The 27,850-nt window shown below is 29.9% G+C and overlaps 2 protein-coding genes across 5 annotated transcripts in view; one reads left to right on the top strand and one right to left on the bottom strand.

Annotated features, from left to right (window-relative positions):
- LOC147075017 (uncharacterized) overlaps positions 1-27,850 on the top strand; it is a 227,484-nt gene that overhangs the window by 80,814 nt on the left and 118,820 nt on the right. The window lies entirely within an intron of this gene.
- LOC147075018 (lysozyme-like) lies at positions 9,081-26,931 on the bottom strand. The gene is made up of 4 exons (XM_085943234.1): positions 26,778-26,931; positions 24,033-24,118; positions 10,038-10,101; positions 9,081-9,327 (listed from the first exon to the last, which is right to left on the bottom strand). The coding sequence occupies exons 1-4, from the start codon at positions 26,929-26,931 to the stop codon at positions 9,191-9,193; spliced, it is 441 nt and encodes a 146-aa protein (XP_085799360.1). The 3' UTR covers positions 9,081-9,190.

Consider the following 27,850-nt stretch of genomic DNA (forward strand, 5'->3'; position numbering starts at 1 on the left):
ATAGTGATGGGTATTATAATACATATTATTTTAATATTAGTTTAATAAAAAATTCAAAAATTACGAAACGTACGTAACGTGGCATGGAAAGGTGTGTGTTGGGCATAACGTGGAAACATCAACAAATAAACCAATAGATACGGAGGTAGATAAGAGCACACGGTGTGATAGAGGTCGCTAAGCAGATTAAATATAAATAGATTGGACAAGTTGCTCAGCGAGTAGACAACCGGTGAACAAATACCGTTATAGTGGTATCCAAAGTAGACTAAAAGACTACAGTGCTGCCTCTAAAACCCGCTAAATTACTTATTTCATCATATTAGATATTAGATCCTGAGAGGATCATAATATGGGCCTGTATTAACAGATTGTTTTTTTTTTTTTTAACCAGAAATGGATGTTAGACACTTGCTCAACATATTAGGTCCATACTCTGACTCCAGACACACATTGACAAAAAAATATGTGTTTTTGCCAGACCGAGGATTCAAACCTGGGTCCCTTGACATTATAAGCCCACACTTAAGCCACTCAGCCATCGGGGGCCTTCCCGCTGGATAGATGAACTTACATGATGATCGGTGGATGTATGTGACAGAAAAGAATTATAGACCGACTAATGATGATATTGGTAGTGAAATAACTTATATTTTATATACCTACTGTTGTATTTAATTAAAAGTACTGATATTATTAAACAGATGAAGATGGCGCTAAAAATATTTTTACATCTATAGACATTGCACAAATATTATTGTTCCATATTTGAAATTTGAAATTCAGAATTGGCGAAAATTAAGTAGACGATTTTTCAATCAGCTACCATAACTCATATTGATGGACGAGAAACAGCTTCAATTAATTTTTATTAAATTGACGATCGTAATAAATGTGAAAATTTATTATCGGGACGGGCAGAAATGAAGACGCGACGCTCGTAAATTATTCCGGTGGACAATGTCCTCTCTGTGACGTGAGTCAGGAGCCAGATTCCTTCCCGGGAAGACGCCGAAGGAATTCGGCGAAGTAAAAAAGCTTCGAATATATTATTATTATTGCGTAACCCATCATATAACTTACACATAATTACAAGATAAAAAGAACTTTTTATATTAAACTTACTTACAATGTTTTTAAATTTTCTGTTGACTATGCTCAATATGCTCAAACTTGTACTTGATATGAAGTAAATAAAAAACAAACAAGCAAAAAATATAGAATACTGAAATGTCATTTTGATTTCCATAGTAACGCACGTATATATTAATAATTTAGTTGCTAGGACCACCTCTTAGCAACCAATAATAGTCTTTTACTTTTTACGGATTTTTCTGAAATAACTTTCCATACAAACAGAATTAACTGAAAATGATTTCAATTCTGTTTAAATGATGGCTAAAAATATTAAAAGAATGCATTGGTATCATGTTCTGATATATTCTAAAAGTTTCAAATATCTAGCTAGACGGAAAGTTAGTTAAATTAGATCGCAAGATTTCTACTGGTCAAACAACCACCGGACAAACAAGAATACGACCTAATAAAAACTTTGTAAAATACCAAGGAAAATGATTATTGTAATACTTATACTCAGCACTATGTTATATTTATTATCATACGTACTATAAGATATATTTTAATAATATTCATATTCATCCCCTGACTGTCTTCATTCTTCTCGGTCCATAGTTCTTTACTGCCACGTACATTCACCAAACTTTACAAGCTCATCTATCCAGCGTATGATAGGGCGTTTAGTGGCCCTTGGGTATCACTGTATGACGACATTTGTTAAGCGGTTATTCACTTGACGAGCGACATGTCATATTTATTTTGTGATCTTCACTTGTTATGCCCAACATGCACGTATCCGTGCCACGTTGCGTTACTCGCAATTTTTGGATTTATTATACATTAAGAGTCCATGTTTCACATTCATACGTGAGCACATTCACACATATTGTTTGAACACTTCACGCTTAAGACACAATGGGATGTCAATTTTGAAGATACTATTCAGGCGCCTAAATGCACTCCATGTCAATTTGATTTATAAAAAGTCAATAAAATGATGCAATAGGTAGGAATATCACTATATTATATAATTTTTGCCATTACAAAAATTTAGTTTTTTGTAATCCATTAAAATATTTGAAAGGGGTTGTTGAATCTATTATCAATACTTAATTTAGGCTTTTACAATAATGACTAGTAAAGACTAAACCTAAAAATTGTCTTTCAGTACGACAAAATAATAGTCATTATTAGATCAATACATAATAACAAACATGTTTTTATATTAGATGTTATATAATAATGCCGTACCGACAATTACTGAACCGATTTCGATTTTCAATGGATATTATGGTTATGAGTACAAAAATAATGCAAGATTGCAAAAATCAAATGTATCACAGAAAAGTTTAATTAAGGCAAAAACAACACAGTAAATAGTATTAATATCAAATTATTCAGCGAGTAAAGAAAATAATAATGTCTATAATAGACAACAATGATTCATTTGTGTCTAATCCATTTTTTTGGAAATCGCTATACTTTTTGTAGTGAGTTATATTATCCTGTATGTCCATAATATTATCATGTAGTTAGGTAAGTATATATAAGCACTATACAAAATATATAATCTAAAATCAAAAACGTTTTTTTCCGGATACTCAGAGAGTTGACAATATGTCTCACGCTCTCTCACATCTAATGATGATATATTCTATTGATATTAGGGGCGGTCTGGTATTTGAAACATTAAAAATTTGATCACTTGAATAAAGCATGAAATCACAGATGCTGAAGTAGTTAAGAATGTCAAATTTATTTCTCGTGCTATGACCATGGAAGTCGCACAGAAATTATCAGGGCATTTCGTTAAACCGAAAGGTTTGTAGTTCAAGTTGGACAGTGTCATTTTTTGTGTTTCACTTGTCGGACTCGGCTGAGACGATGCACATCAGCCGAATTCACTCTACTGCAGATGTTACTGTACTTGTGCTTAAGGTTCATCAAAAAATATATGGAAATCACTCATTCGCTGCTGACTAGATAATGATTTTTTAATTACCTCCTTTAAAATGCACATTAATTAAATCGATCGGCCGCCTGGTCATTACGCGCCAGGTGCGTCTTCAGCGTCCAAAGTATTAAGGAAATTAAATATATGAATTTTGTAACGACATAATAATAATAATACTGAATATAATATATTATATTATAACATAATTCTTAAAAATATAATATAAACTTATTAGAAAAACAGTCTAGAAAAAATGGTGTACCGAGTGGGACTCAAACTCACTTTTTTTATTTTCTGGGTGAGTGCTTTCGCCTTAATCGATATTCATGCGAACTATGTTTAAACATACTAGAATTTTTCTAATTATGCTTATTATATTTTTTCTACAAAACGTATAATAAAAGGTAGATAAACAATTAGGTAGACAATTATCAACAACGTATTAGTTATATTTAAATTTGAATTCTTTGTTATATATAGTTGATGACATATTTTAAATTATGTTTTTTTTTTTAAATACGAGTATTATGTGGTATGGAGGGGTTGAAATGGGCTTAAGTATGTTTTCTTTGCGAATGAAGATTCGAAGCGATTCAAAAATAATGTATGAGTTCGTTTGGACCTGTTTAAACATTAGTCACTCGCCAATTTTCTCTCACGGTCACCTGCCACATGGTGTCATGCAAAATGACAATTATTATCCTCGATGCAATTTCAATTATGATTTTATTATATTATTAAACACTCGTCAATACCTGTCTTTCGCATATCTTGCATTTTGTATACCTGGCCAGTTACGTAAGGTTGAGTGAAAACATTATACAATATCTAGTTTTCAAATTATTGGTTGCTAGGGGTTCCTAGCAACTAAATTATATAATAATATATACGTGCGTTACTATGGAAATCAATATGAAATGACATTTCATTATTCAGTATTTCTATCAAGTACAAATTTTTAGTCAATGACATTAATATGGACGAAACATCTGGAAAAAAAAATGACACTCACTTTTTTGTCGGGTTTGCCGATCGGCATAATCTGTTCTAACGCCATTACAATAAAAATGATATTGCTATAAATTCCCGATGCTTTTTGTTGGGTCTGCCGAATGGTTCGGTTCGAACGGGTTCGCTCAAACGAAAATTGATACTAGAAACACTGTTCTAACGCCATTACAATAAAGGTGATATTGCTATAAATTCGCGTGATATCGTATAATAGATATTGCGTGACGTCTTCCTATGCAGGTGCGAATGTCGCTATGAGTGAATTTACTTGCTAGCTACTGTACTGAGTGCATTGTCCATTAATAATGTCAATGATTTAAGCTAGTCAAGTCAAGTGTAAATGATTCAACAGAAAATTTAAAAACGTTGTATATAAAAAGTTCTTTTTATCTTGTAGTTATTTTTATATGAAAAGACAACTAAGTCTTCAATACTTAGTTATTTGACTTTTAGAACAGTTTTTCTCAACCAAGATTCCAATATAATATGGCTCACAATTTTATTCAATAAATATCATGATTTCAAAAGACTATAGAAATTGAAGTGAAAATGATAAATGTCAAAGTCATCGTTATTAATAGAATTAAAAAAATGGGTTTATGTTGAAATATATAGTACATATTATATCAGTGGCAAAGGGTTTGAAGGAGGATAAGCTGTGGTAGGTGACTGAAAAAAAGTCTGAAGACAGCCACACGCACGGAACTTGAATTTGAATTTTATTTAATTTTCAATATTTTACTGATATAAAATACTGAACATAAAATATTATAAGTATTTTACTTTTATATACAAGTAAAAAAGACAACATGCTCCAAAATAGATATTATACTAAAACAAGTGAAGCCTAACCGGGAATCAAACATTTGCTAAAAACATCTACGGACTCATTAGTTGGCCTTCTTATCCAATAGACCGTCATAACTGAGTCCAATACGCGTCATACTCAATGTGAAAAAAAGTACACGTTATTTTTTGACGCATGATTCGTTTGGTATATACAAGATAGTGGTAGGATAAAACTTTCGAGCTTCCATTTGCGTGTTTTAGTAGAAGATTCGACAAACGTGAATAAAGAAAATCTATATGTAGTTAAATTCTAAATTAAATATCTACTCATGCAACTAGCACTATTGGTATTCGTTTAACTTTGAAATGTCGGTATTAAAATCTGTTTTTCTTAAGAATAGAGGCTTCAAAAAAATCGTCTAGTTCTAGTACACCTTATGTCTTCGCCACTGCTACCAATATTAAATTTCATTTTTTTTATGTAGTTGTAAATATACCTCATTGACTGAATACCATTTAAAACCAATACGCCGACCAATCAACGGCCTCAAATGCTTTACAAACTATCAAAAAACATGTACGCATAAAATATTTATTATGTGAATATAGCAAAACACTTGTCCTTATGGTAAATCAATGGTTAGTTATTAATACCCAACGTAAATATACAAATTGGTACCTACATGAAACTGCATTTTTTGTATTCTGGGTAATGAACTTTTATATTTTTTTTGCGAAATACTTTTTAATTTGGTATGTACTTAGGTATCTTAGTTGATAAATTTTGAGTATTAAATAACGAATACTGCATTCTTATTGTTTGTCTATTGTTCATTGAATACAAATATTGTGATGGATGAATTTTATATTTTCTTATTTTCACCATTCATTTGTAAAATAAGCATTTTTATTTTATTCAATAAACATTCACAAGTTTAACCAATGTAATGTTCTTCATTACACAATTATGATATAGGTAATATAATTTTTTTTCAAGTAGGTATGTTTATGAGGTGTTTCAAAATAATTATGTGTAGTTACATAAGACATTTTTTGCGACGTTCTTGGATTTCGGTTGTATTCTGAAATATTGAAAAATATCCAAAATGGAGTAGCAGACAGCAGCTGTTGACGATAATTTATTTGATAATGCAACATCTCAAGTCGCATTTGTCAACGTGGAAAACAACAAAAACAATCTCGTTATTCCAGTTTTGTTTCAGTCTGTTCCCACAAAGTGGCTTACACCGACAACAGGAGAACAATTGGTGGACTTGTGTGGATAAATGCCTGAACTGCAAAAAGACTATTTAAATTTATTTAAAAAAAAATCATAAAACTTACTTATGCTTGCGTTAAAGGTAACTCAGGTATATGACCTACTGCATACGCATCATCCAGTTATATAATATATAATATCCTGAGCTCCTTTTTATCCTTTTATCGCACCCTTTGGATATAATTCTCTTTCGGGGGTAAGTGAATACTAGAGTTCATTCATGAACCTAATGGTGAGTATTATAATAAACTGTCATATTTTTAATTTAAAGACAATATATTATACTTACCAAACTTTTTTGGTAAGTGATGGGGGGTTAAAGGTTATACTAAAAACACGTACTTACTTATACTATGAATGAATTTAAAGATAATTATTATTAAAATATAAACTTCTTATAATGTAATATAATATGTACTTTCAGTTATCATTTTTTTCACGCATTTTTATTCATTCTATAAATATAATATATATATAGTAAAAATGTATGTACTTATATATTTTTTAAACTGAAGTTAATAGAATACTAAAGTTTTTTTTCGAAAACTACGTTAATTTGGTAGGTATCCAGTTTGAGCCTTTTTTTATATATATAAACATGCTTTAACAATATGGTGAAACCATTGAGGATACTAATAATTAACTAATTGAAACAGACTGTTTTAGGAAATTATAAAACAATTCTCTAAATTTACTCGTCCAATTGATACTGCCGATAGAAGGTTAAATATACGTCTTGGGAGATAAGAACGAACATCATTATGTTTTATAAAGGTCACATCTTTTTTATTGTTGTGTACATCCTATACGTTTACTATGTAATTATATGAATTTGTATTTGAATAATATAAAATTTATAATGCACTAACGGCTATTATCCTGTGTATCGGTTTTATTCAACATAATATATTTTATGATACACATGATGTACTTATAAACAACCTTATCAAAATTCGTCATTTTACCAGCAGCATTTCAATTTTGATAGTGACTGAAAGAAACAATAAGAAAACTCGCTTGGGAACAATACAAGTGGTATATTTTTAAATTCGTTGACGGAACGCGCATGAATGCGACAAGTTCACCTTTGTTAGTCGCATACCGTCAGGTAAATAATAATCATTTCACAGGTAACAATCATCCATCTCAAGTTAATTGAAATTATGATAAACCTTCATGATACTTAGGGCCAAATTCAAGGATATTAACTTTATGCAGTGGCGGGTTTAGAGACTTGGGCTCTCAAGATACGGCCTGATTTTTAAGCCCCCATGATAAAAATAAAATATAACCTTAAATATGCCAACTACCAACGTATTTAAACCAACTGACACGTCGTAATATATGTGGCTATTTTTTTATGTATATATTCGTATCTGTTTGAGTGGTAATATTATATGCCTATTTGAAGTTTGTTGTAAGGATTTTATTATTTCACAAAACTGTGCATATATTTATTTGTTTTCATTGGATTAAGAACACATAATATTATTACACATATTTTTGATTATTTTTTTTAAATTTATTAAGCCCTGCCAAACCAAACTATAAAAGATATAACATATTATTCTATCTATAAAATATTCAAAGTCATGTATGATTTAATTGCATAATTTTAGATATTTTATACTAATTCAAGTATTATTTGACTGTTATCAATTGGGTCTAGGACGATTTGGCACCGGGCAACTAGACGCCATGGATTTCAAAAATAAATAGACGTTAGGTACTTATAGGTTATATATAATATTCAATATTATTATTTATATTTTAATGATTATATTATGATTTAATAGTTGGTGAGAATGTAAATAAAACAATGATTTAATCGTGCATATGTTTAAGTTCCAACGAAAAAAGAGTTTTTTATTTTATATAAAGCCTTAGGCGATAAAAAATACATTATGTTAAGAGTAAAATGAATTCAAACTACTAAGTAGTAGATAGAAACTGATTAAAATACCTCGTCTATACGTGTATACGACAGTGCGGCATCCAATTGTCCGGAGGCCAGTCGTCCCATTCCCTATCTATTATGGCTTGGTACTCGCAATGTTTAATTGAATTTTAAAAACTAACCAACACCATCTATAAATTGTAGTCTTATTTCAATGAACACAAATAATTATGACTGACAAAGTTTAGTGTGCACTATTTATACCAGATCGTAATAGCCTACCTCCACCCTTTACCACTGGTAGGTAAATATGACATTGGAATATATTTTATACTTATTATCTGGTTTCAAATTAGTTTTTCTAATTGCCGACAGATCGCCGATAAAAAATCATTTATTTCAAGATAGTCAAATAGTTTTTCCCTAATTATTACATTATTTTAATTGAACAGGAAATATTAATTATTGCCTGGCTTATTTTAATTCATGATAAATAATAAGATATTTGTTAGAAACAATAACACGGTAAAATAATAAACAATCAGCGTATAAAGTTTATTTTTTATTTTCAAATTTAATTCTACACATTCGTTTATACAGCAAAATAATTAGAATTTATTGTATATTAATTGGATAAATAGATATACCAATAATATTTATTAACTTAAATTTAATATATTATTAAAACTAGATAGGTAGGTAGTTAAAAAGGAACTTTATATAAGAATAGTAGTAAATACTTTTGGTTCTTTTGATGTTAAAATTATTTAAAAAAATAATAATATAAACGAATTTATTATAATAATTAAAAACCGTAAAAAAATACAAAAGTAGAAAATTTCACATTAAATTTAAAAAATGTTTTCTTCTTTAAATTTTACTTAAAAATCTAGGCGTGTGATTATAATTTAATCAATATATTATATAATTATGAACCTCGTCTTACGTGACAGAAAATATATTATAAAATAATAATTTACTAACACTGTTTTACTATGACATAAGTGTCTCGGTATTGGAAAAATAGTGTTTCACTGAATTATTTATTCATAAATAGGCAATTTGTATTTAAAAGAATCGTGTTCAAAAAATTCACTTAGTTATTGAAAATTATGATATTTTAAACCTTACATAAACAACGCGCCAAGGACATTACACGTTCTAGCTGATGACCTCTAAGTCCTCAAGGACATCTGGAGATGTCTGGCATCGGCTTTCCTTTGCAGCGAGACTTCCAGGACGGCCAGCCGAGGAAGCCCATCTTGTCGAACATCCTCTTTGCGCATCTGACATCATCAGATAGGTCTTCGTTCAGCAAATCTGAATCAAAGCGAATTACATAATTAGTTCAATAAAAATAATGTAATTTTACTAATTTATTCATAATTCTTTTTATTTTAACCGAACTTTATCATGTATATACAGAAAATATCTTAATATACGAAATCGGCTGTAATAAACTATTGTTAAAAATAAAAAAGTATAGTACAGCTATATAATAATGAAGTGATATTTATTTAATTATTATTGTTGCTAAAACTATGAATTAATGCATATTCGATAATTTATATGTACGTGTCCACTTAACTGAGATGTTACTATTAACAAAAGTCCGACAATTACGTAAAATGATTACATATTATCTTGTATTTTTTTGTTTGTAAATAATTTTTATTTTTGATTAGATGTATTAAATATCTATCATAGTGTAGAAAAGATATAACTAATATTACTTGTAATATTCTCTAATGTAGATTGATGTTAATGATATAAAGCATTTTATGATAATAAAAAAATAAATTAATTTATAAAACTGGAAAAACTTAAAAATATGAAAGCTTTAAGCTTCGTTCAGATACGACGGATTCCGCGCGGAGCCAATTTGTATTACCATTTATCTATAATATAAAATAATTTTCCAAATGAATACACACATTTATACATTATTTCAACGTATTATGTTATTAATTTATTTTTTCTTTATGTTTATATTAAACTTTATATTCATTGATAAAATTTTTATAATTCACCTTCGCATTTCATTGTGCATAGTCCACCTTTGCGTCCCTTTTTACACCATTCACTGCTATTGAGCTAGAAAAGGTACATTGTATTTAAAATTATGAAATATATGAATATAGTGGTACATTATTCAATAAAATGTATAAATGTGGGTTAAACGTTAAATTGATTCACATAATATACGTATTTTATTTTATTAGTAGTGATTAGTAGTATTAGTAGTTATAATGCTTTTAGTAATCAAAGCAAATTTTGTTTGCATATAAAAATCAAGCACCTACTTCTAAAATAAAAATATTTCTTCTTTTATAAAATTTAATAATTTAACAATTATTATTTCAAACAGGGGTTTGCAATAGTTTCTAATTAAATACAGACAAACGTCAATATTATTTCCAAGGTTAATCTGGCACTATCAAGTATACAAAACTAATACGTAAATGATAATATAATATATTCGATGTACGAAAACCATACTAAAATATCTATGTATTTAATATTATTGCATATTTTTGAGATTAATGAATATCTACACTCGCCGTTTTGAGCTGATTGAGCGACTGAAATTTGCATAAAATGATTAAGATAAACATCGAAAGCTCGTACGTTTTCAAATTGAAACTTTATCTGGGACGGAAAGCGCGAATTCAGATAAACGACTAAATAATAATCGGTTATTAATTCGCACTTATGTAAATGTACAATTTACAGTGCTCACATGAAATCACTGCTATGCGATATGAGTTTGGTTTCGAATCAAAAACCACCAACACCTCTATAATATTATAAATAATAAACTTTGCTTGAATTTACGCGATATAACTAAAACTCAGCCAGGACTATTTTTTAGATATTTGTATTATTTATGTTATTTACGTCGAGAGTTGCTTCGGATTATTAATCCTAAAATATAACTTCTGCGCTATTTTGATTGTATTAGTCTATTTCAGAGAATAATGTAAAATTACTATAATGTGAAACTTTCCCAGCCGTTTATTTATGCCAAACAGGCAAAAGCTTTATTACTAGATAAAAATAACACATTCATTCATAAAAATGAAGTAAGGTAGATTCTAAATTCGCCAGGTACCTTGCAAAGAATATTCATATTGTAAACACAATGAATGGTTATATACCTATATATTTATATGTTATAAGGTAAAGGTTCTCAACAAAATCTCGTGACGTAAGTTTAGGTAAATAAATATATTGCAAAAAGTCTAAATTATTAATTTAGATATAAATGGCATCATTAGAAAAGGGGAAATGGAGTAAGTCTATTCTACCATCACCACGAGAGGTGCCCTGGTTTGTAGTCTCCTTTGACGAGGAATGAGTTAATACTAAGGCTAAGAACAGGGCACACAATGGGCAAAAGCTTTGATGTCCTCATGGGAAGAAGCGAATCGCAACTCTGCAATGAATGTCATGTTTTAGAGAACATTGTACATCACTACAATGCCCTAAATATGAACTTCACAGAGTACAGCTGCGAATTGCGGATATCTATGAGAATGTCGACGAATTGAAGGGTGTCCTAGTGGTGAGTAAGACGGAAGAGCTAGGCAAAAGTTATTTAACAGAATAGGAGTGAGGACTTGATCGGCGGATCCCCTTTTAGAAGAGAAGAGGCGATATGACAGCGAGTCGCAGTCAAAGCCTCGGTAAAATCACAAAAAAAAACAAAACAAAAAAAAAATACATATAAATCTCTTTAAAATTATTTGTATAGACATCTATTACATATTATTAGACTAATAAATAACAGAATATAAATTTAACCCTGTTGTACGTAAGGGTAAAGTAAAAAGGTTTAACGGAATACATCATCTCTGTCTGACATTATAAATTATGATGTTCGCTGCTTGAATTTTTTGTTTTTAATTATGATTATTCTGACGATGGATTTATATCGCAAAGCAGGTTTTAAAATAATTAGCTAAAATATCATACAATTATCAAAAGCTCTTTTTCGAACTATTATAATATTTAACTATTTTTTTTCAAAACGTACCTTACTATTTACAAAAACAAAAACATAAAGTCGAATAGATTAGGCAGGTAGTACTTTTTCCTAAAACTTTTGTAGGAAGATAATATTTTATCAAGCTTTCATACCATTTTCTACAATAATCCTTGTGAACAATAAATATATTTCTTAAGAATAACCTAAAAAATAAAATATAAATTGTGGAAATGGCTTAGATAAGAGAATTTGAAATTAAACAAACGTTAGTTGGGAGAGACACTGACAGAGCGAGAGAGAAAGCGCAGGCGGCATATTTGCCATGTAAAATGGCTACACGATCGGTGTTCGCGAAATTGATTCAACAAAGATTAACATTTACATAATTGCACACCTGATACGGTCCTGTACAAACATTGCCATCCCCGAATTATGTTATACATTTTAATATTTCAACAAACTCACGAATACTGGATGTTAGATTATAATTGTATAAAGTGGACATTGTTTGTCGTTCACTGAAACCAAGTTACTAGAGCTTTGCGATAACGAAAAAGCACGAATGAAAAAGCAGGTCCTGGGAATAGTATATACCTAAGTTTTACGCGTAATTTTACACTAATGCTATAATTATTAATATAAATACATTACATTTTAATTTAATTATAAATATAATTACAAGTACAATATGAATAAGTCAAATTATAAAAATAACAACAAAATATTCCAATATTTAGGTAGACAGGCAAGTCCAAACATTTTTTTAGCTATTATAAGGCCAAAGAAAAAATGTGTGTTTTTACCCTTTGATGGTTTCCATATGAAATCACTGTTGCAAGTTTCAGTTTGACATGCCATTTTTGTATGAAAAAATGACATCTCCCATTTTAGAATCTTTATGAAAATTAGAAGATTTACAGATTATTTTTTATCTCATTTTCATATCATGTTTATGGTGCATCTTTCAAGAATAAGTTTTTCTTCATTATCTTTATAATTAAGTAATTAGTGGAGTTACCGCCAAAAGTTGGTAAGTCTCAAAAGCTTTTTTTGGTGTAATTGCAATTTGATGTGTGACAATATGCTGTCTGAAATCAGGCATATTGCTGCTTTATGTGGATGTTTTATAATATATCGGATGATCTTGAATTTTTTTTCTAATATATATATTCACATAATTGTAGATACATAATCCGTTGTTAACTCTAAATACCTACATAATCAATTTACCAACTTTTGGCAACAACGCCACAAAAAACGTTCCTAATTAAAAATAATTCAAAATATTATTTGGAATCATTTTAAAGTAGGTACATTTTTTTATTTCTTCGGTAATGTTACACCATACCGGCGAATGAGATTTTAACACAATAAAAAAATCCATGTCGTCCATCGTTCCGAAAAACATATATTATTTATACAGGAATTTGATAAATAGGTAAGTACAAGAAATTTGATTTTTTATAAAAATCAGCGACCCGCTACTATTTTATTTAGCACTAAACCACAGTTTGTATCAAAGAAAGTTTCTGAAGATATGCATTATTCTCCATCTTAGTTACAGTTCACCTTCCTTAGATCGGATTTTCTACTATTTCTCGTTCTTTTCACGCAACATTTAGCAGGTCCGGTGCTAGATTATATTCATCTGCGCACCTAATTAACGAAACTTTTACAAGAACAATAAATTAAGATGGTTGGGAGAAAGAGTGAAGATGAAGAACTACCAGTGCGGCACGTGGCGTGACCGAGAATTTTCTCATATATTTCAATAATAATAATAACGTTGTAGATAACAATTATTTTATTTAAACAGAATGGACTTAGCGGTACACGTATTAGTACTCTATGAGGTTGTATTTTTAAATACTGGATCATGGAGATGACACAGATGAATGTAGTAGAATATAATAATATTATATTTGGATAATATTATAATAGTACCTACTGTAAAATAGAATACACAGGGTAACATAAAAAGCACATTGAGATTAAAACGCATTTTTGCAATGTAACGTTGTAACACTTCAGAAGCATACATATATTAGAAGAAAAATCTTTTAATATAGTGACGGGTGGTACTCTAACCTGCATATATTAGATTCCAAATTATATAATATTATGTTTGATTAAGAATGTTACAAAATCTTGTGATTTATTTGTTGAATGAAAAAATGATATGTAAGTACAATGCAAAATACGACAATATACATATTAAAAAAATGAAGAATATTTTTATTCGCTCATTAAATCGGTTTTGGTGTTAATATGTTAAGTATAATATGTAATAATTAAATTAAAAGATTATAATATAAATCACGTAATAAAAAAAATTATTATATTAAAGATTGGTTTCGTCCACTTAAATGGACATTCAAATTAATCAATAATTATTATTAAGAGTGTCTTTTAGGCAGATGAAATGAGTTCTAAAATTATGTGGAATAGATGAAGAAATATAATATTGTGTAATATTTTATACAACATGTCTTTTGTGTGAAAATAATGTACTGTTGGTAATACATTCTATGATATTTTAACATCCCTTTTCATGCATATTTTTGTTTATTATTCCAAAAACGTTTGAATATTTTTTTTAAATCTCGTTAACTCTTTTTGGTGATTTTCATAATTCAGGACGTTTTGGATGTTAATTTTTTATGTTAATATATTGTTTCTAGATTGATTTGAAATACTTACCAGATTTTTTAAATGTTTTAATTTAATTATAAATAAATAAAAAATTGAATCATTATGATTGTCATATTTTTATTAATTTTCATATACTAGTAGTAATTCTTTGCGCTAACTGATTATTACGAATGCGCTCAATACTTATTTTGGTACATTAACTGAATAACGCGTGCGACGATTGTACTAATGTTTACTATTGTTTTAAAATATCGATGGGAAAAAACCTTAATCATTTCATTGATTCAGACAATTCTACTTATATCAGTGAATGATAGCTGGAGTTTATGATTTTATGATAATTTTCTCACCACAGACCTGGTGAAAATGCATATATTGTTAGTAAAATTCAATTTTTTACGTAGATTATTAAATTTTCTTATTGAAATGATGTAAAAATAATCATAGTTTTCTAAAAATAAACATATAATATCAGAGAAATATTAGAATTTTAACGGTGATGAAATTTAACCTCAAAATAGGTACACACAACGACTGACCCTGTTTTTTAGAAACAGTTTTTTTTTAGTCAGAAAGTGTTAGTGGAAGAGGTGAGCATTTAAACTGTAAAGCGTTATTCATTCATTTTTTTTTTGCAAAGCGAACAATGTGCAATATTGCAAAATTTCGAATACGACCACGATTAATATGTTGACCATACTTGTTATTATTATTATTATTATTTTACCATGTCCGATCCTAATAAGATCATATTATTATGAGGCTCTACAGAGTGAAGATTTGTATTAACAGATTTTTGTTTTTACGAAAAATGGATGTTAGTCACTAATTGCTCTACCTATTAGGTACCTATATACTGACTGAAATACCAATTGAAAAATAATATGACGTGTATTTGCTATACCCAGGATTAGAACCTGGGACCCACGATGTTATAGGTCGACGCTTAAGCTATTTCACCATCGTGGGCGCTGATATAAAGTTATTTCGTAGAAAGGTGAAGAAATAATAAGACATTCGATGGGTTAATATGTTATCAAAAAAAAAACTTATTATTGTTGGTAAGGACGCTACTGAAAACCAGAGCTGAATTTCATTTTAAGGGTGCTTAATTCAGTGGAACGTTTTGTGCGTAGGTATAACGTGACTTGAAATACTTTCGGTGAAGTTACCTACGGTTCCATTAAAACATTTTAATAAGTTTTTATCTACATACAGATTGTTTTATATGATAATAATTTCAATTATTTTATTAAATTGCGAAATGGGCCTAACCAATCCACGATTTACCGAGTCGTAACTAAATGCATATCGTTTTATTAGGTTATATGAATATTCTTTTTAAGTAGTTTTAATTTAAGACGATTCATTCATTTTTTTTGCTATCTTAAAAAAGCGTGTATCTTACAAGCATGATAAAAAAATATGAGAAAAATAAATTCCACCATTATTTAATGGATATAAAATTAAATTGGTTATTTTTTTTTTAACAAAATGAAATAAATCGACGGTCCCCAGAAAAGCCAATATAAGTCTGGAAATAGCTTTTTATAATATTTAATTTGTTGTGGATATCCTATAAAAAATTCAGGAATCTAGCATAAAAAATGACGAAGTTAGGTTTTTGACGACGGTGCAATATTTTTATTAGTTAAACGTTTTATAACGTATAACGTAGTCATATTAGTCTTTTGAAGTACTAATGAATTCTAAAATTGTTTGATAAACAGCTCTGATTGTTCGTCGAGCATTTGGAGAAGAGCACGCGAGTTATTACCTTCTTTGTTTATAATTACCATTTCAAACAATACTATTTGAATTGTTATGTAAACCCTACACCTATAACATTTATTAAATGATGTAATGGCAGAACGTTTGCCGCTAAATACGTGTTGCAAAAAATACTGAAAATGTCGAGCTTATATATTTTTTTCAAAATGTGGCTTCGTAATATTTTTAATTCCAAATTTATGATGTAAAATCATTACCTACTCCTACTTTCCCACTATTTTAAACGTAAATACTATGCACACTTTATCAAATTATAATATATTAAAAAAAAAACACCAGGGCCGCAGGCGAAAAATTTGTAACCTTCACACACAAACAACGCATTACCGCTTGGCCACAAGAAACGTCACATCAGCTACTCTTAATTATCTTAGATAGGTACTTATTGCATCTACGTAAATTTCGCCATAATAATATCTTTCTAAAAGTATGTTAGAAATTATTTTCTGTACAAGTCTTTTTACTGGAAGCAGGTAGAAATATCGAAAATGTTCATAGCCGATTTCGGAAATAGTCATGAATTCAAGAAAGATAACCTAACCTAATCTAACTTACTAACCTAACGTAACAAATAATCGAGTATATTGCCTACTTTCAAAATTTGTTTGTTGATAGCTTCCACTAAATAGACAAAAACCTTATTTTCTTGTGTGAGGTGTTGTTCAAAATTTAGATTACAATTGGAGGTTGTCTATAATATTATTAAATTATTCAAACAGATTGCGATGCCCGTAAGTATTCGTATCGAAACACACTGTTAAAATATTACTGAGCCCATTCTGGAACCCATTCAGTCGTAATTGTAGCAAGTATGATCGTGATCATACTTAAGTGTGCAATATATTAATGTAGATATTGTTTTACACATTGTCGAATACCCGATGACACATAACTTTGTTTATAGCTCAAAATCATAGTATACAAATGAATACTTAAAGTTATATCGCGATGCAAAGTGCATTCACGTGTTGCAAGGGTTTTATAATGAAAACAGTGACAGTGTTATCACCCAGACTATGATCATAATGCCGTTTTAACGTGAAATTAACTGCGCTCTGTCACATTTTTGGGAAGATTTATGCTATGGAGAGTGAATTTATACCGAAGTTCTTGTTTTAGAATTCATACGAGTATCCAAAACATATTCGTATTTGGGTAGAGTAGCTATATTTAGTTCTGGTATTTGCAAGTCACTTTGGCGGGTAAAAAATGACTGACATTTTTTTGTTTTAAATTTCTTTTAGTTACTTAACGCATTTACTAGCTACATGATAACTATAATTAAACTTACCGTAATCATGAAAGTCTAAACCGGTACAGTAACAGAGTATAGGGCAAAGAAACAAATAATTTAACTACCAAAAATTATTTTATTACCTACTAAAAGTATGTACAAAAGTAGAATGCAGAAGGCCTTCTGCAGCAGAAAATAAATGATCTTTTTTATTTATTGTATCAGTCGTATTTCTCGCTTGAATGAACTTTTTTTGCACCCTCTCCACTGTAACATCAGATATACGCTACTACGGCCAATTATGACAATTTATTACTGACAATCATTCATACGCGGAATAACAGCCTGAAAAAATGCGAAACTGGCCGGGACGCCGGGACTAATGTGTGAAACCGGGACAATCCCGGTCAAACCGGGACGTATGGTAAGCTTAACTATAATGTATCTTATACCTAAATAATGGATGCCATAAATAGATGATTTGTCGGAATGTGACAAATTTTCTGTTAGTATATTTAGAAAAATCTATAGCCTCAATATTGTGTTTTTGGTTTTAACATTCTTACAAACTAATTGATCTTAATATAAAAACATGTTTGTTAATATTTTTTTTGATAGAATCTTTTGGTCAACAGTGGCGTCAATTTGACGTCGATTATCTCCAATGCGTTTATTTATTACAATATTCACGTACATGATTTCTTCTGTATTTTCTTTAAATTCCGGTGGTTTTTATTACGTATTTTTAAGTGTTTTATTTAAACAAAAATACAGCTATTTATTTACGATACAACACAGTGAATTATGATACAGTCAACTGCATAAAATGTAAAAAATTCCGTGCACTCAGCGTAAGATTAGCGTTGAGAACAGATACTTGAGGAAAAAATAAAATAACCTGCGGAGTTGAGCTATCCTTGTAATTCAAATCTGCTACCTACAGTTTTGGAAGTACACACATAGCTACTTATCCACTACAGATGCAAATAATAATTATATTGAAATAACATAATAAAACAGGTGAATACAAACTAGTTTTTTAATGTTTCGCTGTATGAATTTATGCGAGAGAGTTTCGGACATTAAGTTTGTAATGCATTTTCAAATGGACGTGTTTCCAAAAATGATTTACGACCGTGTGATTTACAATGGTTGCAATACAGATTTGTCCTGTTTCTCAAATCAGATTATATCTGCAACAATGTAATTAATAATAAAATCTGCTAAAATAGTTGATTGCATTGTATTAAAGATGTATAAATAAAGTTACTTAATCCATTCAGAAAACATTTTTTTTGTCTTGATTTGAATCAATAATGTATATACATAATGATAGTATACTCTGTTGTAATCAATGACATATTAAATGGACGACTCACTTCATACCCGGCGCGCACGAGAAATTGTGCATGAAAGTCATTCACAGATGTATTGGTAGATGTCACGTGACCATTGACGTATCCGTTTCCATTATGCGATACAAGCTTCGAGAATTTATAGTAATATAACCTTTATTGTAATGGCGTATTAGTGTCATAACTCATTGCGTTAGAAACAGATTCTCGGTTACTTACGACTTCTCGGAGATTAGACGCCAGTGAGCTCAGCGAATCACAGGCGACTGACTGTCCAATGGTTCCTGTCATTCAATTGCATTGAATAAACATTCATCAATATCTTAAAATGGCATTTTATAAATAATAAATAATACTAACACATGCAAAGTGATATCCCATCTTTCTTGGAGTGTTTAGTAGATTTTTTTACAATTTTTAACTAGGCACATTGGCATTTTGTAACACAATAATAACGGCGGAGTCGAAACCTGACAGTCAGAAATTTTGTATGGGCAGACCCAGCGGTGTCGCCAGACCGCTTGCAAGCAGAATGTTCATTTGAGCGTAGGATACCGATATTAAAATATGAATTTCGCCATCCGGCAGACCCGACACAAAGTGAGTGTCATTTTATTTTCTAGATGCTTCGTCCATATTAATGTCATTGGTTGTAATCGATATAATAATATATTGTTTTGATTTCTGTTAAAAGAATCTGTATTTTCATATTCTCTCGATTATATTTTGTGGTGCAGGGAAGACATCTTCCAAGCACATGATATTGAAATATCGAAAGCTCATAGATCGTTACCATCTTTTTCCTATACTATACGTAACCTATCGTATGAACGGTTTCACACAGAGAATTAACGTATCCGATACAGATATGATGGATACAGAGTTTACTAACGCGTCTTCATACGGATATATTCTTAGCTTATTATAAATTATATTGTGTAATTTTAATTAAATTTAATTCAATACTGAATATACACGGTATATTATGTATAATTTCACTCAACTAGAAAGCTCCAGATATGTCTTAGACCTCAGAAGCAGACTTATTTAATATATACACCGTACGCCCCGCTCCGCAAAACGCTGCCATTGAGACGTTACACTTAGAATCAGACTCACCTCAGTAAGGTACTTTTTATTTAATGTAATTAAATCTAAGGTAATTTTTCTGAGAATATGTGTGTTTCTATAGTTGTTCAAAGTTATCTATCTACACTTAATATATCTCAATAAATAGATAAATAGTAATCCAATTGATAGATAGATAGGCTATCTATGAAATCGTAGGTTTGAACCCGCTGCTGGACAAAAATGCATATTTTTTTTAAATATGTATTTGATTCAGTGCAAGGACCCTATGGGTTAAGCGAATGGCTAACAATCATTCCTTGTATAATATTTATTATCACTTTAGAGAAGTTCATATGATTCACTTAGAGCTTGTCCAGATTACGCGTAGCTCGCCGGCTCAATGAAATCACCTGTACATCGACCGCGCGAGAGGTGACCCATCGCGATTGCACGTGGACGGCTCAATACGGTTATATATACCTGAAATGTGCGTGAGTTTGTTTCGCGCGGGTTAAATCACGCCATTTAGATAAGGCCATAGCGTCCGTGATGGGCTAGTGGTAATGTATCCGCTTGGTAAGTCGAAGGTCTCGGATTCGAATCCCGTGTCTAGAAAATATTTTTCAATGTGTGTTTGAACCCGACGCATGGACATAATAGCTTGAGCAAGTAGCTAACATCCATTTATTGTAAAAGAAACAATCTGTTACGACACCTCTTTGTGAGGCGGCTAATACCGACACAGGATTATAATAGAGCAACTGAAAATAAAAGTTTCACTTAGGAATGAAAATATAAATTTATTCTTTAAAATTAAAAATTACATTCATTTAGTGCTTACTAAGATATGTGATAATGTAAAATAATTTGAAGTATACCTCGGTTCTCGTTTTTGATTTAATTGGTAGTGTGACTAACTACAGCCACAGGTTAATTTATCATTTATCGAATTGTCTGGTCGGACACTTCCGCGCAAATTAGACAATTCCGTTTCGAATCGATTGTAACGATTGGAAATAATAACGGTCGGGCAGCGAGAGGGTTAACTAGATGTAATTAATTGGATCGGTTTCAGAGTGGAAATTTAGATGAGAATCGCATTCTTAATTAGGTTATGATACGGGGAAACTATGAGTCAGTAAATGTTAGCTGTAACATAATAAAATTTTTAGTAATAGAGTGATAAACTCCAATATAATCTATCTAGATAATATATTATAGGTTTATTGCAATTTATTGTGAAGATTAGTAGTAGTCATGGTCAAGTATGTAAAAGTTAATTAATTAAGCCTGTATAGAAGTTAAAATTTACATCATCTTTAGTCATCTTTACAAATAAGTTTAAAATGATCACATGATATAATACATACACCAGTAAAACAATGAAACCGTTTAAATAATATAAAATATACTTACATTAATATCGTCACCTCAATACTACAACTAGATAACTCTGATTTGGTTATTGTTGGGAAAATAAAATTTAAACTTTATAAATCTAGGTTATAATTATTATTTAAAATAAAAATGAAAAATTGTGCTTGTCTAATTGAGTACAATTAAATAATATTCAATTGTATGAAAAAATATTATTATTTTATTTATTTAATGCTTTTATGGTTTTAAAGTTATCAAAATTAATACAGTTGGGTACACGGAGATGTGTATGTTGGGCATCACGCAAAAGGACCGTAAGAGAGACGACTGGGTTAGGAAGCAGACAAGAGTACGGGATGTAATAGACGTTGCCAAATAGCTGAAATAGAGATTTGCGGGGCACATTGATCGTCGAAAGGACGGCGGCTGGACAAATGCTGTCATCCAGTGGTACCCACGGGGCACGAAACGGCCACAGGGTCGCCCTAAAAGCCGCTGGATTGACGAACTGGTAAAGTTCGGCGGAAATACGTGGCAGCGAATGACACAGGACCGAGAGAATTGGAAGAAGCTTGGGGAGGCCTTCATCGAGCAGTGGATTGACCCCGGCTGATGATGATGATTGTTTTAAAGTTATCTAATATTTTCAAATATAAGATTAATATAGTTGCCATTAACTTCTGACTTACCTAGTTTTATCATTTTGTAGAGAAGGAAATGTAGAATCATATTCAATAACTCTCTCAAAAACAATGAAAATCAAAGTTGTAGTATTGAGGTGACGAAAAATAAAATAATATACCGTAATATAATGTGATATATTAATGCGAATATGTAATAAAGTCCACTTATTTCATATTTTTGTAAATTGATTACACATAAATCTGTTGAACACAAATTTTTATTTGCTCAGTTGGCATTACCAATATAGTAATTTCGCATATCGGAGAGAATCAATGACTGGTACTCCAGATTTTTGAGATAATTATTTAACTAATACTAGAAAAGGGTAGTATAGTTCTCATTAAAACTACCTACAAATAGATAAATAAGTATCTTTAATATCGTCACCTCAATACTACAACTAGATAACTTGTTTTTCACTGTTTTTGAGTTAGCAGCAAGCTATTGAATATGATTCTACATTTCATTCTTTACAAAATGATAAAACTAGGTAAGTCAGAAGTTAATGAAAACTGTATTAATTTTCTGTTTGAAAATATTTAATAACTTTAAAACAATAAATGCATTAAATAAATAAAATAATGTATCTACATTTTTTTTCATACAATTGAACATTATTGAATTGTTTCCAATTAGACAAGCACAGTTTTCCATTTTTATTTTAACTAATAATTATAGCCTAGATTTATGTTAATCAAGTGTTTACATTTCATATTAATACTTTCGACCGAAGGTACTTGATGGAATTTGAATTTAAATTCTAATGGATTCAAGCTCTGTACTATTCCATTTAAGTCGTTTTTTGCGACCCGGGTTTCGCCTTTCGGCATCTTCAGGCGTCATGTACACTCACCAAAGGCAAACACACACTGACAATGAACACCCTTAACTCTACCTTATATAGTAAAACAATACAATAAAGTAGGTAAAAACTCCATTACCTACCTATTTAGTCAGAAATTGCAACAAAAAATACAATAAACAAATTATGAATAGCTGAAGTGTCAGTAAAAAACCCAATTAGTAAAAACCCAATCTTATTAATAACAATACACTGGACAGCATATTATTATAATAAATCGTCAAACCTAATAATAGGTCAAAATTCTTTATAACAATAAAAAATACTACACTCAAGAGGTGTAAATCGTCAATTCTAAGAAAAATAATTAATCGAGTTAACTAATGAGATGTCTATAATAATACTACTTACAAGGTACCTACTTTTATAACATTATTTATTAGGTGAGTTATATATTATATTATATTAAGCGAGTTTATATGTATAATTTTGTTTTTGTTAAAAAATATCCTTTGCCATGCCATATGTCCGGCCCAATGCATTTATGAATAATATCTACCTTTCCAACAAGCTTGTTTATGACGAAATATTTTTTTAATCGTAGCTTTTAATAATAAGTTTGTATTTGGTTTATTTCAGGTATTTTGTTAATCGTATTTTTTTAATGTGCGTGTGTGTAAATTATATTGACGTATAATATTGTATTCCTATTAGATTTCGATGTCCATAATTATATCGCAACGTGTAGGTATATTATCTGAGACTGCTAAGTCAAAAAGGCGTAACTGATATTTTTTGATAATATTTCGATTGTAATCTTTATTATCCCAAAACTGTGTCAACAAGACTTATTTCATGTCATAATAACAAGTATTTTTTGGGAGAGTAGTTAGTGAATATAAATTATGGAACACATACTTACGCCCTATTAGGTTGAATATATTAACTGGTTTGTGATGCGATCTGAATTGATTTATTAAGTACCGATTTAATTGATTGTATTATGTAAAAAAACATATTTTAATTCCTAGTAATTCAGGACTAGTAAGTTTCATTATTTATATTATTTACCTGGAAAAGGCCATAGCTGGTTCCATTTGAATGTGGTGTCACTTTGTTTGTCATTCTGCCACTTTCGTTTTCTAATACACACACCCCTGAAAAATAATAACATATATGGTTTATATATTAGAATTCATAAAAAGAATGAAATATTGTTTCTTATAAGAGAATAAAATTCATTTAAATGTAATTGTAGATAAAAGGTTAATACACCTACATATATTTTCCCGTAATCACTTTCACATAAATAACTAAGAACAACTATACATGTTTATTATAATATCCAGTTTCACTTATTAAGTATCAAAACGTATGCTTGAAGTTATCTCCTGCCGTAATTTTTGTTCATACTGGATATATGTTGGGGTTATATAATTATGTAGCGATATTAAAAAAATAAATAAGAAAACAAAATGAAAAAAACACTTATGAGGTTAATTCCAAGTGATAAATTATACCAAACTTACGGCTCAATCCATTGAAAAGACGTATACATAATAATATGTAGCTTGTTTAATTATACTACTTCTATAGAGATTTCATTGAAAAATATTACGATACACTTAGTTTTCTTCAATTTTAGGGTTAGTTTAAATTAAGGTGATTTAATTCAAACTATTTTTCAAATTGATCTGAAGCAATTGTTTTATGTTTTCAATTTAAAAAGTTATGACATAGAAATATATTGAAGATGTACAAGACATACGAAAAAAAGTTTAAAAGCGTCGTACGTCGAATAATAGTGTCGTATTCATTTTTAAATAGTTGAAAAATAGTTAAGTATAATGTGACAAAGTTACGTGTATTTAATATAAAGTTTCAAATAGTGAGTTACGCTCTTTTATTTAAGCAACTCAATATGGTACTGCTAAAAATTATGTTTCAACATGGCAACTGTTTATAATTAAACGATAAATAATATGAACCCATTACATTATGAAATATATAAGGGCATAACGATATATTATATTTCTGATAATATAGTGTGCAGGAAAGTAAGATAATAAGCCGTCACGCGTTGCCAAGTTGAATACTAAAGCATATGTACGTGGCAGATATTAGCCATTGAAACTTTAATGGATAGTTTAATTTAAAACAAAGTATTAAATTAGCAACGTAAAGTTCTCTCTCAGGTATTTTGCAAAACTGAGATTCGAGCCAGTAAAGTTTTTCAATAAACATCGTGGGGTATTTTACACAAGTCTGGATATTTTGTAAGAATTGGACCTTTCGAAAAACAGTCTTTACTTACGAATAAAAAAAATTAACTATCTGTCTATCATTTGAATAATAATTGAATACTGTATTTCGAAAACGTTACATACCTACCTACCTATCACATTTAAAAAAAATGACATAGGTTGCAAAAATCTTCATATTACCTGTCCTAAATATAAAAATGTAAGGAAACTTTTTTGTAGTTTTTTTAAGACAACAGTTAACACTTAAGTACTATAATATAATATATTTTACATAAAAACTATTTTTTTTATATAAGTAAAAGAGGGTGTTTTCATTTTGAGTAAAACACAATTGTGACTTGTAACGTTTTCGAAATACAGCATTCAATTACCATTTAACTATTTATGTGTATTAACTTGAGTAGCAACTTTTTGTTGCACTTGTTTTGATGAACTTGTTTTACATGTTTGTCTGTCTTTTTGTTACACTATAATTCAAAAGGCTATCAATCTCAAAGAAGTTTGTACAGCTTATAGACTATATTATTATTGGTACCAATCAAGAAAATCAACTCCTCGAACGTATAAGGTTGTAACTATAAAATGGTAAATTTTCAGTAGAGCGATTTACATCACAACGTTAGTTTAAATGCTTATTTAATAAAAAGCAATTGATTCAAAATAGCCATAAACCCAGTTCAGACCTTTTACGTAGGAGGTGTCGATTATTGTTTCATCTCATTCCGAAATTAAGATTAAACTTCTCGAAAATATCTCACTTATAAAGTTTGTTGTTTACTTACACTCGTATTTTTTTTGTAGTACATTTCCGACATTTCATAATATAATCCTAAAGCTGGTTTCATCTAACGACATTATTTCATTGGTCAATCTATCTAAAATAATATCATGAGACGAAGGCGGTATTACGATTATATCAAATGTAAATATATATAAATAAGTAACGTCGATTATGATGTTTATTAATATTCATAGTTATTGTGAGTATTAATAAATAATATAAAAACATCGGTTATTGTATGGTAAAAGTATGCGCGCTAAAGCTCACCAAGACAGGGTTCATAATAACAGCCTTAAATCCGACAAACTAAGGTAAAGAGACAACATAATGATCGTTTGTGGTTGGGAGAAAATTTTGGAAAATTTATTAACTACATAATCATATATTATTATATAACCTACATTATACTTTACATACCTAGTAGAAATAACTGAAAGTTCACTTTGGTTTAGGTCGACATCGAAATAAAGGAACATTGAACTTTGTTATCTACCTACCCATGTATTTTTTTTCTTATTTATAGTTATTTTATAATATTGCGAACTATCAACTTGCTAACCTGTTTTTGAATCATTCAAAATTTTATAAACATAATATATATTATGATATGATTGTATGTCTAATTACTTAACCTACATATTTTATTCTGTATTGTCCTTGTATTCCGATAGTTACAATGAGTAATTGGCATTAACTTGTATTTATTACAAGAAACGACATAATTATAAAGAAACATTTATGTCTGGAAATACTACAAGTATCATAACTTACAGCTTCCAATATTGCTCCGAGGAAAAGAGTATCGAATGAGTTCTTTAGAGAGCTGGCATCTCGTGAAGATCTTGGCATCGCTGCAGTAGGAGGAAGCGAGCCAAAAGAGGATGAACGTAAAAGCCAGGACCCTTGCGTGACTTCTTGACGGCATACTTGGCTGGAGCATGGTGGTGGAAACCTCTGTATAATTAAAAAAAATATATGTATATTATAGAATAATAGCCTGATCACTTAGATTAATTGTTATTATAAATAGTTAATCTATAGTAAATATATATTTTTTGACCATATCAGATCATTAGAAGATCGGAAGGGCTTAGAAGATAGACGTTTATATTAACAAATTTTTGTTTTTACGGGAAACTGGTATTAGCCACTTGCTCAACCGATAATTCAAAACACACATTGAAAAACATTGTGTATTTATCTGACCCAGGATTCGAACCTAGAACCCCACAACGCGTTAGCCGCTCGGCTAATATAGGCGTAATAGTTAATAGAACTAAACTATAATCTATGTTTGTGTAGTCCTAAAAATAGCTACGCTTATTGTTGCGAAAACACTTATATTTTGTTATTTTTCCTCATTGAATCAATATATTATTATTAAATTAGGCGTATATTTGTATATTATTAATATCTTCACAATTCAATGTTTTGTAGTAACGAGGTTTTTACGTTTCAAACGTAAATGATTGTTTTTGGTGTACCTAAGTAATTTTTACACCTAAGTATTTATTACATTATGATTACATCTGCGCTTTGCCGATGACATAGTAATTTTCTCGCAAGATTCAGAAGACCCCCAAAGCAGAATGCAGGAACTCGCTGAAGTAAGCAACAAAGTAGGTTTGAAAATAAATGTAACAAAGACAAAAGTCATGTTCAACTGCTTTGCAGGCCAAAAAGAGATCCTCATCAATGGCACTCAGCTCGAACAGGTGAAAAGCTACATCTATTCGGGATAACAAGTGTCTATAGATGGATGTATATTTGATGAAATTGTTCGCAAAGTAAAGCTAGCCTTGAGTGCTTTTGACCGCCTGAATAATATCTTCAAAAGTGACCTT

Source organism: Rhyacophila brunnea, unplaced genomic scaffold (genome assembly GCF_057557595.1).
Source record: "Rhyacophila brunnea isolate RB1 unplaced genomic scaffold, BYU_Rbru_1.0 scaffold_15, whole genome shotgun sequence".
NCBI classification, from domain to species: domain Eukaryota; kingdom Metazoa; phylum Arthropoda; class Insecta; order Trichoptera; family Rhyacophilidae; genus Rhyacophila; species Rhyacophila brunnea.

Bases quoted from the DNA above. Each gene is read 5' to 3' on its own strand.
- LOC147075018 (XM_085943234.1), bottom strand. From the start codon at position 26,931: ATGCCGTCAAGAAGTCACGCAAGGGTCCTGGCTTTTACGTTCATCCTC. The intron at 24,119-26,777 runs GTAAGTTATGAT...ATTATTTTTCAG, and splicing joins TCGGAGCAATATTGGAAGCT to GGGTGTGTGTATTAGAAAAC. The intron at 10,102-24,032 runs GTAAATAATATA...TACCTTTTCTAG, and splicing joins CCAGCTATGGCCTTTTCCAG to CTCAATAGCAGTGAATGGTG.